The sequence below is a fragment of the Dreissena polymorpha genome, chromosome 4 (assembly GCF_020536995.1).
Source record: "Dreissena polymorpha isolate Duluth1 chromosome 4, UMN_Dpol_1.0, whole genome shotgun sequence".
Classification (NCBI taxonomy): domain Eukaryota; kingdom Metazoa; phylum Mollusca; class Bivalvia; order Myida; family Dreissenidae; genus Dreissena; species Dreissena polymorpha.
In genome coordinates this window covers 3957848-3974566 of record NC_068358.1, presented here as the reverse complement: position 1 = coordinate 3974566, position 16719 = coordinate 3957848, and the positions used below count along the sequence as shown (strand labels likewise).

The following is a 16719-nucleotide window of genomic DNA, read 5'->3' as shown; positions in this document are numbered from 1 at the left end:
TACAATCCATATCGAGCGCGTGAATTCTTCCAGTGACCGAATAATGTGTTTTTAATGCATGCATGAAAAATATTAAACATTTAACTCACTGAAGTCACTTCTACACCCAAATGATCTGCGGTGTATCGGTGACAGACACATACATCCTTCACACATGGCGCAAATGCCCATGAAAACACAAACTCCGATTAGGATCCGCATTATCTCTATTTATTCTACAATCGTTATAACGTCATTTATATACCTTGTGTTCTATTGATGTTTTTACACCGTGATTGATAACATACGCGAATATACATCAGTTTTGATTAAAGGACACGTAAATGAAAGTTAATCTACGTAATCAATTTTGTAGAAATAAATAAATGTAAATTATGAAAAATTGCTTCTATTGAATGGAGGCAAACATAAGGATTCCTAAAATTTATTGTTGTTTCGATCTTCAAATACATATAACTGGTGAAACCAAAGGATATCGCCGAAAGGTTCGTTCACGTTAAATAAACTTTTTCGTCATGCATCAGGTCTGATTTCTTCTATGTTATTTGTGTGTGTTTTTTTCACAATAAACATTACATCAATGTTTAGTTGTGATAAATGAGATATTAACTGTATTGTGCTCTTGGTACGATATGATCCAGTGCGTCAAAGACAGAGATACGATACCAAACAGAGCGCATCATATTTTAAATGAAAAATTCTTAAAAACGCAATATCTTGTTATTAACATAGCTACCCCAAATCTTGCATAAAATACAGAAACAATAGTGAGCATAATACTATAACTCTATAAGTAAATGGTGATAAACGTGATAATTTATGTTGTTATTGTTGTTGTTTTTAAAGCTGTCACCCTCATTGTCTCTGCTTTTTAAGAGCGATTGAACAGTAAGCATATGCCAAAACAGGTTGTTGTTTCCACAAACATCTCCAAAAGCATACGGTTGGTAGATTGCATAATCGTTTTTTTGCTAGCCTATTTTCTTATTATACTTATTTATGTATACTTAAATGAAGATACTCAATCACATAACTCGACTTAATGTCTTTGCAAATTATCTTCATTGTTATGTAAAAAAATGTGATTTTGCAAATTTAAAGGGGCCTTTTCACAAATTTTGGCATTTTTTTTTAACTTATTCATTAAATGCTTTATATTGATAAATGTAAACATTGGATCATAAAAGCTCCTGTAAAAAATCAAGAAAAAAAATAAAAAAAGGGAAAGAACATTGCCCAGAGCAGGTTTCGAACCAGTGACCCCTGGAGTCCTGCCAGAGTCCTGAAGTAAAAACGCTTTAGCCTACTGAGCTATTCCGCCGAGTACACATTTGCGACGTATTTTATACCTTATATAAGCAATCTTCGTAGTTTCACAAAATTTAACGACAAAAACAGAACTCTCCAAATTATTCAATCGTTTCGCGTTGCAACGCTTTATAATTTTTAGGTTTTAAAATCGTCAAAAGATGCATATAATGGCTATATTAGAGCATGGTTGATGTTCAGTATTACTGTTTCCTCACAAATATCATAACTAAAACGAAAACTTACGAATCTGAAACAACTTTTTTTAATTTTGTCAATTTACCAAAGCGTGAAAAGATCCCTTTAATTAATTATGAGCCATTAGGGCAAAATGATTAAATATTCAACATGCAATACCAAAAAACTTTAAGGTCGGAACCAAAAATAAGGGTCGATCAGGCTTGTTGAGAAGTTTTGAGAAGAGCTGTCAAGAAAAAAGCTCCCCGGAAAATTGTAGGAGTAAAACTAAAGCTCTCCCGTCACCTTTGAGGGGTCTGACAATAGGTCTCCTTTCTAATTTGACCAAAGCGATCCTTATATTTAAGCGCATCGGACCATATCGCACCCATATTTCTACACGAGACAAAACACTTCCCATGACCTTACATTTTAAATAAATTCAAACATGGAATGAATGTAAAACAACGTGCATTCAAAGTATTATTAAATATCGATCTGTTCTCAAGCACATGTGATGGACACAGTGATTTAAACTTTCCCCAAAGTCTTAAAACATGCAAGCGGATGCAATGCTCCATTTATCCCAAAATTAATGCGCAGACTTGTTGCATAGGTCGCATTTCGGCATCCACACAATTAAGCGAACTGTGACGGATCCGTAGAATGCGTGCCGTCTAAGAACCAAGTGTAAGCGCTGCCCCGTAAGTGGTGTGCCGTATTGCTTTTCCCACTCCAGCATGCGAACTTCATCATCTTCCGTTGTCATATATCAGGAACTGCTCCTCACCATCTAGTGTCGTCGTTGTGAATTGGGGCGATAACGAGTTTGGGAAACGTGCAGCCTTTGTCAGTGCACAACCAATCTTCTTCGACCGAATCGCTTGCTAATCAAGGTTGCACACAGATGCATTCACGTGAAAAAAAAGAAAACTTCTTAATTCTTTAATCGTTTGTGATTCATTGTTCGCGATGAGCCCCTTTTTCAAATGTATCGATCATGTTTTTTGCAACTTGCGGCGTTCGTCAATATTCTTCAATTTGTCATTTGAATATGAATGATAGATGGCAAAGTATTCCTACCGAAGGACAGATATAAGTCAAAATATTAACTTTACGTTTTCGCAAGCAGTGGGATATTCAAACTTTTAAAGAAATACGTTAATGTAAACTTTTTATAAACGCCCATTCAATCTCCATGAATATTATAACTATTTCGAATTTATCTTGTTTCATGGCGACGAAACTGCACTTACATATACATACTGTACGACATGATACAACTATTTGAAATGTAAATAGACCCGTGTTCTATCCACTGCCTACATTTATGGCATGTGTAAGATGCATATTACAATGAAGTCACAATGTAAATTTACTTTAACGTATTTAGTGGTAATTAGTCATGTTACGATGTTAAGCTAAACATGCCTAGGCCTATACTTTTCCTGACAAAACTGTTTAGTTTCCTGAGCGCACTGACTGATGTAAGTTAAGGACCACTTTCCGTCTACAATAAGATGCGGGCAGTAGTGGCGGTGTAAATTATTTCATAACAAATTCTAAAACAATATATTTGGCTGGACAATAAATCTAATATTTGAATCACAGATTCTCAGTACTGAGTTAGACAATCTTTTGTAAAACGCTACAGTGCTGTGTCTGCTACGGAATCTCCTATTCCAAGATTATCACATTTTGAACAGAGGCATTCAAACAAAAAAGCATAACTATGATGTTATCAGAAGTATAAGTATTATTAAGTTGTTTTTTTTCAGTCCGCCCTTCGAAGATGTGAATACAAAAAACACTTTTACTTAAGTTATATTCCTATTTGTGCTCTGATACCGTCTAATACCTTGTATGATGTTATATTAAAAATCATGTTTTAATCGCTTTTACCAGATAATGTGCAGCGTATGTTGTTGTTCATTTTTACATGGGCAACTTCATAATAAAAGGCCGAATATCGCTTTCTTAAAGTTTCGTTATGCAACTATCAATACATATGGGGAGTGAACGATTGCATTGAAATATTTCTCTCATAATGATTTAAGTCTCATGTACCATGCTCATGCTCTAATCTTAATAGTAAAGGTCACATGTCAATGTCATATTTTATGTTTTGCTTTCGTTTCGACTTAAAAACTTTTAAAGATTTACTTTTGTACAGTAATTTATTCATTTATTAATGCACTGCTCCGACCATAAGAATACACTTAGGGGGAATAAGTCAAATCATGTTACACGCCTTGCATTAAAATGAGAGTTTCAGCAGTTAAATTTGATTGACATTAGCAACCGAAACATATACTCAGTAAACCATAGGCATGTTATATTTTATAAATATGCATGTCTCGGAATATGTAAATTTATATGAAGGTTAATTTTTCTCTTACAAATTATATATAACCTAAAGATAAAATTCACATACTATGTTTATATTTTCTCTCTCGTATTGGTTAGTATATGTGTTTTGCTCATAAATAGGACAGAAAGTAATAACAAACAAAACACATGCATTAGCTTTAACTTTCACGGTGATACTTTATTGATTTATAATTATAAACATACATGTTATATATTGATAACATGGTTTTCCATATTCGTAGTGCAATACATGAAAACGACAATGACAAGAAGTCGCTCGTGATTGACTTTAAAGTATAACTTTCGTAAATGAGAAATGAAAGCCTGTTACATAATGCATTTCGACTTACCTGAACAGTATAAAAACAATGTATATTGTAAGTATTTTCACAAAAGAAAGAAACAGATGAATTCAATAATATATACAAACTGTCCACATTTCATCAAGGTAACAAAATATACTGCGATCACACGTTCTTCGAATATTGTTCAACGCAAAAGCATCTGCGATGGTCGTGTACGATGAAAATTTATGGCTCGGAAAACTGAAACAAATCAAAACATATTTAGAGTATTTATGGAACAAATCGCATCAAATCCGTTTCGAGAAAGGATATATTAAAGGATCGATTTAAATCGTATTTTATCATATAAATTGTACATGTGAGCTTTCTTTCACAACGCGTTCCACTAGTTTTTTTAGTAATTCAGTAGATTATTACGAGAGATTCAAACTTAAAAAACAAACATAATATATTCATCATAGTGATATTTTGCCCCAAAAACCATGAGTAAAAACGGTTTCCAGTTCAAAGATTGAGTTCTTGGTCTTAGCAAAATACATTTATCTATGACTAAAATGTATATTTTATTTGACAAGTACTCATGAATGTATTGTAATGAATATATATAATTCATCAAAAATCAATTTGCTTATGCCGGACTACTTACTTGAGAACAATCAACTTTCTTCTCCTCGAACAGCTTTAAAAGCACACGAGACTGCAGGCTAATGGGATATTTCTCAATCCACGACACGCAGCTATTCAAAGTCAGCCGTTTTGTGGTTGTATCAATTTTGCCTGAAACACACATTCTATGTGAAACTGGAATTAGGAGTAATTGTAAAATACTATATAATTGTTTATTCCATTGTTCAAACAGGAACTTTGTGTTATATATTGCGTTTGTTTAAATGTATTACTCAACACGTGCAGATATCGTTTCGTTGCATGTAATTATACTATGGGAAGTGAATCTATAGTATAAATATTGCCCGAATAAAATATATCACCTGACAATATATACGTGAATCCTTTGTCTAATGTGACACCACACATGGCACTGTTTTCTGCCGTGTAAACTCGTTCAAAATTTATTCCGGCCTTCGAACCTTTAAACTGCAACAAAAACATTCAAAATGTGTTTCTAACATCAAGCTAAAATATATACATTACTAAATAATGATATCGCTATCATACAGCACAGAAAGACAGATAATGAAAAATAGTTTAAATCGAAAACAAAGATAACTGTTAAATTGATTTTTTTTTTTTAATTAAAGTACTATTCATAATATGTCGTGTTTTCGAATTATACTTGTCATCAAAACATGGTCGTTGACTATTGTGCATTGATATAACAATGATTTAAAAAAAAATTATAATGAAACATCATTAAGATTTAATCACATTTCGTTAGAACTTAATTAATTTAAAAAAAAAGTCTAGATTATTTTTTTACAAAACTTGACCGTACTGTTGTAACTACAGTATCACTTGTTTACTAGACTCCATTCATTTTCTAAACAAATCGACACACTAAACCTCAATTGCTACATACGGAATATGTTTACTACTTGTTAATATTTAGCTTAAGCGATGCTTTTTTTCTCTGCACGATCGATTGTTTTTGTTGGATGCGCTCTCGTTATCGCCTTAATAAACGACTAACTTATTATAATCAGAAATGCAGAATTGAAAACAATGTATAAAACACTCAGTTTAAAATGCCTTGGCATTGCTCTTTGTATATGTAGCATATCGATGTAGTTACAGTCTTTTATTAAGCACATCACCAGAGCGCATCCAACAAAAACAATCGATCAATATATATATATATATATATATATATATATATATATATATACCTTGTAAATATGTGAGGGTGTTCGAATCTTGAAGTACATGTTGAAAGGGTCCTTTGGGTCCAGCGCCCTCATATCACTCAGGACCTCTGTCTTGATAACTGTAATAAGGTATAGCAAAATGTTAACAGATGCATATATTGATAAATAAGAGTGTTAATGAATATATGTGAATGTATTGTGAGGCAAGAATGGAGACTTATTTTGACAACAGCATATGCACAAAAATTCATTCGGGCTGTTTAAGTTTGAGTTTAAACTTTTGGTCTACTTTAGTTTTGAAAAATACAACAATACAGGATATCGAGTTTTCGATGCAATGTCACTGTTGGCAAAACTCAAATGGAATTCTCCCGTTAAAAACAGACTATGTTTTGCAAGAAACACAAAACACGTGTCGGTCTAAGATATGGCTTCACATTGGCAGGGATCCATGACTTATAATTGCTGCACAATAAGACGTAGACAAGAGTTTATCGCATCCTGTCAAATTTACACAATTGTTTTTTATTAAACAAGTCTCTTTAAATTACGATCCACTTCGAGCATGTGAGATTTCTTCTCGCAATATATGAACTTATGAATTATTTAATTAATGTTAAGTTAACGTTCCAAATGTGTAAACAAACATGTCAGCCTTTGAAGGCTATATCAGTATTATGCATATACATCTATGAAGATAAAATGCAGATGTGTTATCGTTCCAAATAAAATCACATGTCGTTATAATGTGTTTTAATGTAAGCATTAAACATATAAAACCTTGAACTCACTGAAGTCACTTCGGCACCCAAAGGATTTGTTGGTTAACGGTCCCAAACAAGAACATCCTTCACTAACGGCACAAATGCCCATGAACACACAAACGACGATAAGGATCCTCATTGCGTCTGTTTCTTAATTAATCGTTTGAGCGTCGTTTATATACCATTGGTTGTGTTGATTTTGCTTATGTGATTGATTACATACTTGAATAAACAAGTAAGTTTTTTTTGTTTAACAGTAAGTTAATTAACGTTTTATCTTCTTAATTCATTTTGTGGAAATTATAAAGTGTCACTTTTGATAAATTCGTCCTATTCAAGGATTCAAAAACTTCACGATTTTTAATTGTTTGTTGTTCCGATCGTTATTTACAAATTTACGATGAATCCCAGAGATATCGCCACAACGTTCTCTCACGTGCACAACACTTTTTTAGCACAAAAAGGCACACGTTTGGGCGGATTACTGACATGTAATTTATTGCTGTTGTTTTTTTTCATGACATCAACTACATTATTGTGGTAAATTATTGATTAATGGTATTGTACACTTGGTACGAGATGATACAGCTTCAAGGCTTCCTTGACTTGTTCAAATATACACAGAGAATATCAAATATCATCGCGCATTACATTACTTAAAATATATTCTTCAAATACAAATTAAAATAATTTATTTTCAACAAAACAAAGCGACACTTTGAATAAATTTTGTAATTTTTGCGCCTTTCATTCTAGTTGTTAATGCTTTTGATAAGTGATAGGACAAGATTGTTAGGAAAAATAAAAGGATGTTGTTTCCACTAACAACGCCTAAATCATTGTACAGGTACGTCGGCAAATCTGTTTTTCGCTAACTATTTAATTTTTAATTGTTTATTGTGAACTTCTTTCCCTCTTTAATAAGAAATTGTCAGGTAGATTTTTTGAGACAGATGTGGCACATGTGTGTTCATTTATGTCGTTTCTATGACTTTGCAACTCAAAATTGTATTTTGATTGATAGGTCTCGTTCCAACGCATTCTATTTAAAGATTAAAGTAGTCGTTACCACGAGTCGGTTCTCGTCCTGATACGTCAACCCTTATGCTACAGGTGGTTCCGTTGTTATGTTCAAATAGACACTAGAGGTGACATTAGTCCTCTCTTTAAAGTCTTATTTTCTTCAACATGTTGACAAATAAATGAAATTATAAATTCAACACAGGACTATAACTGTGAATATTTGAATAGTTATATATCTAGGTAATGTATCGCACAAATAGGGGCGAATGCTTGCTACTCGTAGGCGAATTCAGTGGTTATTGTTGCGCAACTTTTTTTTAAATAAAAATAAGCTGCGAACCAAATTATTTTTTGAACATTAGTTTAATAAGGTCGAATACCTGCACAAGCAGAGTCTTTGACTGAAGAGATTTTTATTAATGGCGAGGTATCAACATCTCTTTACGATGTTTTTAATGTACTTTACATCTCATGTGATTCGGTTTATTATTGTTACTATTGCACATATTGCATCTTAAAAACGAATTGTATTCCCATCCTCTTCAACTAGTTAGTGACTTGCAAATCGTCCTACGTCCGAACAGAATGCGTCCTAGTTATGACCATCTTAATATTGAATGGTATTACTGGTCTGTCGTTGTGGATCTCACACTTACCTTAGCGTGCCGTATACCCTTACAGAAATATCTACCGTTTGTGTGCATATGGGATATTTACCGTTTGTGTGCATGGTGCATACACAATAACTGCTATGTATGGTGCATACAAAATAGTTAGTCACCCAAAACAGACTACATATTAAATTGTTTGTATGAATACCAATATCATGTGTGTAAATATGTTGAAATATATAACATACGTTGTTTGAAGACTTACAATTATCCATTTTTATACTGCTCTGTCAAACATGATGTGTTATGTTTCACAGAAACTAAAATATATCAATTTGTTGTCTATCAGAGTATTGAAACCATCGTGGAATATAGGATTGATATTCACGTTTTGATGGATTTCTCCATGATGACATGATAATCTTGGTTGCTGCTTTAGAAAATCCGTGCTTTCTGAATGAATTCCGGACACGCCTGCATGCTATCTATCGGAACTAATTTTTAACGCAGTGGATGATCTTTCTTTTGGTGCGGCAGATATAGAATGTTGTCCTTGGCAAAATAACTGTTAGAATTTTAACGATAATTGAAAACCATGTCTGTGTCGGCCACACTGGTGCGATCACTATTGCTCGAACTTGATCTTGTCTAATCTTGCGAATGCAGCGATTAAACAAGCTTAAATGTGGGAAAATGTAACAATAATAATACATATCCCAATCCAATGTAAAAGCATCAATATGTATTTCACATGGATCCGCTTTTCAAGCACAAAAATAGTTCTTTAATATAGCATTAAGCCTAGAAGCAAATAGATCTATTAATGGATTACCATATAGATAGCAAACAGAATAAAAAACTTGATTACACAATCACCATTCAGTGCGATTATTAAAAATTCTAGATGGTTCATCCGCTACAGTCTGTTTCCCAGGATGAATATGGGAACAAGAAAGACACATTTTATGTTAAATACAAAACAACCAAATATTTATGTTGATTAGATCGTAAGTAACTGATCGTATGCCACCTATTTGAGTCACATTGCACACTGCTGTTGAGCTGTCTGTTAAACCTTGTATATGCTTATTCTTTAACGAACAGAGAGACCGCAATGCAAACAAGATTGCATATAATTCTAATTCATTGATATGGCACAACAGCTCTTTGCTTGTCCGTCTACAACCTATTTTGACTCACATACAACTCCACAGACTATTTAACTCCCGTTTGTTACAATGGTTAAACTTGGGTAATCTCTATCCAAACGTCTTAATTGAACATACATGTTTTCAAACCAACATATTAATTCCTTTTTCATAGACCACAGGGTGAAGAATCACGTGACTTTGTAGGGTTCAACTATAACGTCAATTGATGTTAACACACCGGTAAGTGGTGTGTTTTTAAATTACTTTTTAAAACAAGTTTTCTTACGAATTTCAACTAGTGCATAAAAGACAGTTTTCATTCTGCTTATGGCAATGTAAAATACATCAGAATTACTTATATTATACTGATATTGTTTCATACTTAAATAAAGATTTCCAATCAAATAAATCTTCTTTATTTCTTTGCAAGTTGTCTTCCTTGTTATGTTAAAAATGATTTTGCAAATGTAATTAATTATGAGCCATTAGGAAAAAAATGATAAAATACTCAACATGAAATATATAAAAACTTTAGTGTCGGAACCTAAAAATAAGTATCGATCAGGCTTGTGGAGAATGTACGAGAAGCGCTCTCAAGAAAAAAGACTCCCTCCCCCCGTCAAATTATAGGAGTTAACCAAAGCTTTCCGGTCAAATTTGAGGAGTTTGAAAAAAGGTATTCCGTCAAATTAGAAAAAAGCTTACCTCAGATTAAACCACATCGAATCATATCGCTACCGTATTTCTATACGGGACAAAAACTGTCCCACTGACCTCACATTTAAAATGGAAATACTGTGCAGTGCTTTTATATTTTATATATCAATCAGAAAAGCTGATATTCAACGAACAAAAACAACTAATGCACTTATTTATAAACATATATGAAATGCCTATAAACAACCGTGCATTCAAAGTATTTTTAAATATCGATATGTTTCCAAGCACATGTGATGAACACTGAGTTTAAAGCTTTTCCACAACATCTTAAAACATGTAAGCGGATTCAATGCTCCATTTTATCCAAACATTATTGCACCGACTTCTCACATAGGCCTCGCCTAACGGCATCCACACAACTACGCGAACTGAGACGGATCCGTGAGATGCGTGCCGTCTAAGAACCAAGTGTCAGCCCTGCTCCGTAAGTGGTGCGTCATATTGTTTTTCCAAAACCAACATTCGGGCTTCATCGCTGCTTGACGATGTTTGGTTAACTGAGTGCACTAACTGATGACAGTTAAGGACCACTATAAGTCTACATTGATGCGGGCAATAGATGTAAATCGTTTCATTAACAATCTACACAAAATATATCGGGCTGGACTAGGAATTTAATTTGTGATCCACTGATTCTTAGTCCGGTGTTAGACAATACTTAGTGAAACGCTACAGTATATAACGTTTTTAACAGATATATTCAAACAAAAAAACGTCAGAAGTATAAGTATTATTTAGTTGATTTTTGTTCAGTCTGTCCATGAATGTGTATATACAGAAAACACTTTATTTTATGACGTTATATTTATATTTCCGCTCTGAACCTGTTGAATTCCTCGTATAATGTAATATTAAATATAATCGGACTATTCCTTATTACACGATCAAGTTCATTATATAAGGCCTCATGTCGCTAACTTACTTTTTCGTTATGCCACTATAAATGCATATGGAGAGTTAACTATTGTATTGAATTATTTTCCATGATGATCACAGTGTAATGTTACATGCTAATGTTCTAATCTTAATGGTCAAGGTCACATTTCAATGTCAAGTGTTATGTTTTGCTTTCGTTGCGGCTTTGACAGTTTTAATGATTTGCTTGTGTAAGTCATGTATTCATTTATTAATGCATTGCTCCGACCATTAGCTGATACTTCGGGCGTATTATAAGTAACAACATGTGACACCCCTTGCATGAAAATGAGAGTTTCAGCAGTTAAACTGCATTGATATTTTAAACCGCAACATGTGCTTAATAAACGATAGGCATGTTATATTTATAAATATGTATGTCTCGCAGTATGTAGATTTTTATGAAGCTTCATTTTTCTCTTAAACATTATATATTTAATACACAAAGATTAAATTTATATCATCTGTTCATATTTTCTCTCTCGTATTATTTAGTTCGTGTATTTTGCTCATAATTAAGGCAGAAAGTAATAACAAACAAAAAACATACATTACTTTTCACTTTCATGTTTATACTTTATTGATTTATAAATTACAAACAAGCATAATATATTTATATACTTATGTAATAAATGTTCGTACTGCAATACATGGAAACAACAATGACAAGAAGTCGCTCGTGATTCATTTTAAAGTAAACTTTCCTCATTGAGAAATTAAAGCCTGAACAGTGTAAAAACAAGGGATATTGTAACTACTTGTACAAAAGATCGAAACAGATGAATTCAATAATGTATACCGACTGTCCATATTACATTAATGTAACAAAATATATTGCGATCACGCGTTCTTATTCTACGAATATTGTTTAACGCACAGGAAACTGCGATGGCCCAGTGTGATAAAGATTTATGGACCGGCAAACTGAAACATAACATAACATATTTACATTATTTATGGCATAAATCACTTCTAATCCGTTTCGAGATTGTATGGAACTATTACAACCTCGATTTAAATCGTATTTTATAATAGAATTGTACATGTGAGGTTTCTTTCACAACGCATTCCGCTAGTTATATAAGTAATACAGTAAATTATTATGAGAGATTCCAACTTAAAACACAACAATAATAAATTCACCATAGTATTTTCTTTTCAAATAAATTATGAGTAAAAAACATATTGAGTTCTTGATTTTAGCAGCATATGTGTATGGCTAAAATGTATAGTTATATTTGACAAGGGCTTATGAATTTATTGTAACGAATATATATAATTCATCAAAAAATCAATTTGCATTTGCCAGTCTACTTACTTGAGAACAATTCACTTTCTTTTCCTCGAACAGCGTTAAAAGCACACGCGACTGCAGGCTTATGGAAGATTTCTCAGTCCACGACACGCAGCTATTCAAAGTCAGCCGTTTTTTGGTTGTATCAATTGTGCCTGAAACAAATATGCAATGCATTTGAAACTGGAGTTAGGAGGAATAGTAAAACAGTGTGATTGTATATTCCATTGATCTATCATGAACTATTTACTATATATTGCGTTTGTTTTAATGTGTTACTCAACACGTGCAGATATCGTTTCGTGAAATCTAATTACAATGGAAGACATGCATCTATATTATAACTATTCCAAGAAAGAAATTTACCTGACAAAATATAAGTGTACCCTTTGTCTAACGTGACACCACACATAGCACTGTTTTCTGCTGTGTAAACTCTTTCAAAATTTATTCCGGACTTCGAACCTTTAAACTGCAACAAAAACAAAAACATCCATTATTTGTTTTAAAAATCGCTTAAATATAAAAATTACTAAATTATTATATCGTTATCTTACAGCAAAGAAAGACTGATAATGAAACATAGTAGAAATCGAAACAAAAATATTACTGTTACATTAAATTTATAAAATAAAAGTACTATTCATAAAATGGCATGTTTTCATATACTTCTTGTCATTTAAATAGCCTCGAAAAGTATTAGTTGTCGTTGACTATTGTTTATTGGTCAAACAATGATTTTAAAATTTGCAATTGAAACATCATTAAGATTAACAACACAGTTCGTTAGAACTTTATATTAATTTAAAATAAAAACCAGTATAGATTATAAAACAAACAAAAATGATCCGATTTTTTTAAACTACAGTATCGCGTGTTTGTCGGTAAAAATATATCGACTTATATTATTCGTTTTCAATACAAATCGACGCACTAAACCTCAACTGCCACACACTTAACAATTAACCTACGTGTTAATATTTAGCTTTAGCGATGCTTTGTGTTCTGCAAGATCGAGTATTTATTTATTTGTTTATTTATTTATTTATGTATACCTTGTAAATATGTGAGGGTGTTCGAATCTTGTAGTACATGTTGGAAGGGTCCTTTGGGACAAGCGCCATCATATCACTCAGTACCTCTGTCTTGATAACTGTCACAATTCATAACACAATGCTATGTTGCATATGAATATATTGATGAATAAGATTATTAATGGTCAATGTTGCGAGAATTGAGACTTATTTTGACAACAGCATATGCACAACAAAGCTCTCGTGCCGTTAAAGAACTGTTAAAGTTTAAACATACAAATTCGCGGGGTTCCAGTTTCACTAAATTTTAGTTTTGCAACAAAATCATACCGGATATCAATGTATCTATGCTTTGTCACATTTGGCAAAACTCAAGTGGAATGCCCCCATTAAATCAGACTTGTCGGTCTAAGATATGGCTTCACATTGACAGGGACCCATGATAACGGTTGCACATGTGAGAAATCTTCTCGCAATATATAAACTTATGAATTATAAATTTAACGTTACATTAACGTTCCAAATGTGTAAACAAACATTTCAACCTGTGAAGGCTATATCAGTATAATGAATATTTGAAGATACACTGCAGATCTGTTATCGTTCCAAATAAAAGTACATGACGTAGTAATGTGTTTTAATGTAAACATTAAACATATAAAACCTTGAACTCACTGAAGTCACTTCGGCACCCAAAGGATTTGTTGGTTAACGGTTTCGAACACCTACATCCTTCACACATGGCACACATGCCCATGAAAACACAAACTGCGATTAGGATCCTCATTGCGTCTGTTTCTTCATGAATCGTTTGAACGTCGTTTATATACCATTGGTTGTGTTGATTTTGTTTATGTGATTAATTACATACTTGAATAAACATCATGTGTTTTTTTTGTTTAACAATACTTAAATTGACGTTTAATCTTCTTTATTCATTTTGTAAAAATTAGTAAGTGTCACTTTGATATATTCGTTCTATTAAAGGATATGAAAACCTCACGACTCCTGGTGTTTGTTGTTCCGATCGTTATTTACATATTTACGATGAAACCCAGAGATATCGCCACAACGTTCGTTCACGTACACAACACTTTTTAAGCACGAAAAGACACACTTGTGTGCGGATAGTGAAGTGTAAATTATTGTTGTTGTTTATTTTTTCATCATTAACATGACATTAACAACGTAATTGTGATAGATGATTGATTAACTGTATTGTGCACTTGGTAGGATATGATCCAGCGCTCCTTTCCTTGTACAAATAGACACAAACGATATCAAACATCATCGCGCATTATATAACTTATAAAAAACAATCTTCAAATAAAACTCTAAATGACTTATTTGTTAATATAAATCTAACCACAATCTTGTATACACATAGGGCAGGTATACATGTCTGGCATAAGTATATGTACTGAGTTCTTGTATATATATATACATAGATCTGTACATTTATATGCACCACGGATAATTTCTTAAACAATAAATATATACTTTCAGAATTCAATAGTTCGATGTTTATGTGTATAATTACATAGTTTTCATTCAAACATAATTAAGTTGCACATTTTTTGTCTTAAAAACGGATGGCGTTCCCTTTTCGGCTTCAACTTGTAAGTGACTTCCAATTCGTCTAACGACCGAACAGGATGCGTCCTGGCTATGACCATCTTAATATTTAATGGAATTACTGGTCTTTAGTTGTGGATCTTATCCTTAATTTAGCGTGCCGTATACGCTTACAGAAATATCGTAGCACGCGGGATATTAACCGTTTGTGTGCATGGTGCATACACAATAACTGATATGTATGATGCATACAAAAAAGTTAGTTACCCAAAACAGACTCCATATAAAATTGTTCGTATGAATACTAAGATCATGATCATATGTGTAAATATGTTGAAATATATAAAATACGTAGTTTGAAGACTTACAATTAAATTATTCACATCAATATACGTTTATAGATAGAGCCTCTTTCGGCACGTTCCCATGATTCGTCACCATCACCGTATGGTCGGAATAAAGGAGTTTTTAACAAACCATGTAAGCGACAATGCTGATTAATAGCAATCAATATCTTTGTATAACAATGCCATATGTATCGAAATGTTACAACAAATTAAACGAGACTTACTTTGGTTTAGTCGATGTTTGATTGTAATTCTATGAGCAATGAGAATTTAGGAGGCCTTTAATACCGCCGCTTTTTATATGAAACTTTAACTTAAAATAAATTGTATGTTACACGAATAAATGCACAAATAATGTAGATTCTTTAAATACTAATTGCGAATGCGCAGCACCTATCTCACATCTCATTTAAGAGCTCCTTAACTCCCATTGCTAATAGAATTACAATCAAACATCTACTAAACCAAGGTAAGTCTCGTTTAATTGTTTAATTTGTTGTTACATTTCGATTCTATTCCTCAACCGGTTTAGTCGTCCTTAAATGAGACTAAAAAGCAAAATGACCAAATAATTCTAACAACAAACACCATTTAGCTAAGCATTTTACCTTGTTGTTTTTTTTTTCATTTTAATACTGTTTCCATGCGCGTGTTACCACTTTGGAATGGTTTGTTGTAGTATTTAGCAAACGTGCCCTCTCTGGCCCATCCTGCAGTTTTTAGAATGTCGTGAATTGGTACCGACATAGTCTAAGCTTTAGATGTCGTAGCTGATCTCAACCTGTGAGCACAAAAAAATCTTTGTTTTAACAATAGTGTCACGAGTACCTGATTTATATGGTTTCACATAACTTAATGGTAAACTATCATTTGTATCTTTTCTAGATAATTTAATCCCACATACGTATTCTTTAAACACCGTAACTACACATAGTCTCCAAATTAGAGGATAAGACTTAACTTCAATACAAGATAATCAAACCCAGGCCGACTCTGCTTCAATAAACTGTTTAACTTTAACAAATAACCATAGTTTGTCTTCTTTGACATCTTATAACTTTTTACATGTATTGTTTGTATTCTGGTTGCGTTCCTAAGTCCTGACACCACTGTAAGTTTTATAGTCAAATCTTTCGATGAAATGATATTCTAATTCCCGCAAATATTTCGACACTAAATCCACATTCCATGTTTCCGTATATCGAGCCACTGTAATGTGGAGATTAAAACACCTTTCATAAAACGCACAACCTCAGGATGCAACCAAGCCGACAAATTGTATATCCTTATTCCAAATGAAGA

General features: G+C 32.8%; 2 protein-coding genes across 2 annotated transcripts; both read right to left on the bottom strand.

Annotated features, from left to right (window-relative positions):
* Positions 1 to 4007: 4007 nt before the first annotated feature.
* LOC127878949 (tissue inhibitor of metalloproteinase-like) lies at positions 4008 to 6887 on the bottom strand. Its single transcript, XM_052425517.1, has 5 exons — positions 6775 to 6887; positions 6005 to 6102; positions 5150 to 5255; positions 4807 to 4937; positions 4008 to 4400 (listed from the first exon to the last, which is right to left on the bottom strand). The coding sequence occupies exons 1-5, from the start codon at positions 6884 to 6886 to the stop codon at positions 4386 to 4388; spliced, it is 462 nt and encodes a 153-aa protein (XP_052281477.1). The 5' UTR covers position 6887; the 3' UTR covers positions 4008 to 4385.
* Positions 6888 to 11714: 4827 nt separating this feature from the next.
* On the bottom strand, positions 11715 to 14290 carry LOC127878950 (uncharacterized). Its single transcript, XM_052425518.1, has 5 exons — positions 14171 to 14290; positions 13517 to 13614; positions 12828 to 12933; positions 12486 to 12616; positions 11715 to 12091 (listed from the first exon to the last, which is right to left on the bottom strand). The coding sequence occupies exons 1-5, from the start codon at positions 14280 to 14282 to the stop codon at positions 12077 to 12079; spliced, it is 462 nt and encodes a 153-aa protein (XP_052281478.1). The 5' UTR covers positions 14283 to 14290; the 3' UTR covers positions 11715 to 12076.
* Between the last annotated feature and the right edge of the window lie 2429 nt (positions 14291 to 16719).

What these genes read in the sequence shown, in the direction of transcription:
- LOC127878949 (XM_052425517.1), bottom strand. Translation starts at nt 6,886, where the DNA reads ATGAGGATCCTTATCGTCGTTTGTGTGTTCATGGGCATTTGTGCCGTT. An exon ending in TGGGTGCCGAAGTGACTTCA is followed by an intron (nt 6,103 to 6,774) that starts GTGAGTTCAAGG and finishes ACCTTATTACAG; the next exon opens with TTATCAAGACAGAGGTCCTG. An exon ending in CACCCTCACATATTTACAAG is followed by an intron (nt 5,256 to 6,004) that starts GTATATATATAT and finishes TTTTTGTTGCAG; the next exon opens with TTTAAAGGTTCGAAGGCCGG.
- LOC127878950 (XM_052425518.1), bottom strand. Translation starts at nt 14,282, where the DNA reads ATGAGGATCCTAATCGCAGTTTGTGTTTTCATGGGCATGTGTGCCATG. An exon ending in TGGGTGCCGAAGTGACTTCA is followed by an intron (nt 13,615 to 14,170) that starts GTGAGTTCAAGG and finishes GAATTGTGACAG; the next exon opens with TTATCAAGACAGAGGTACTG. An exon ending in GTACACTTATATTTTGTCAG is followed by an intron (nt 12,617 to 12,827) that starts GTAAATTTCTTT and finishes TATTTGTTTCAG; the next exon opens with GCACAATTGATACAACCAAA.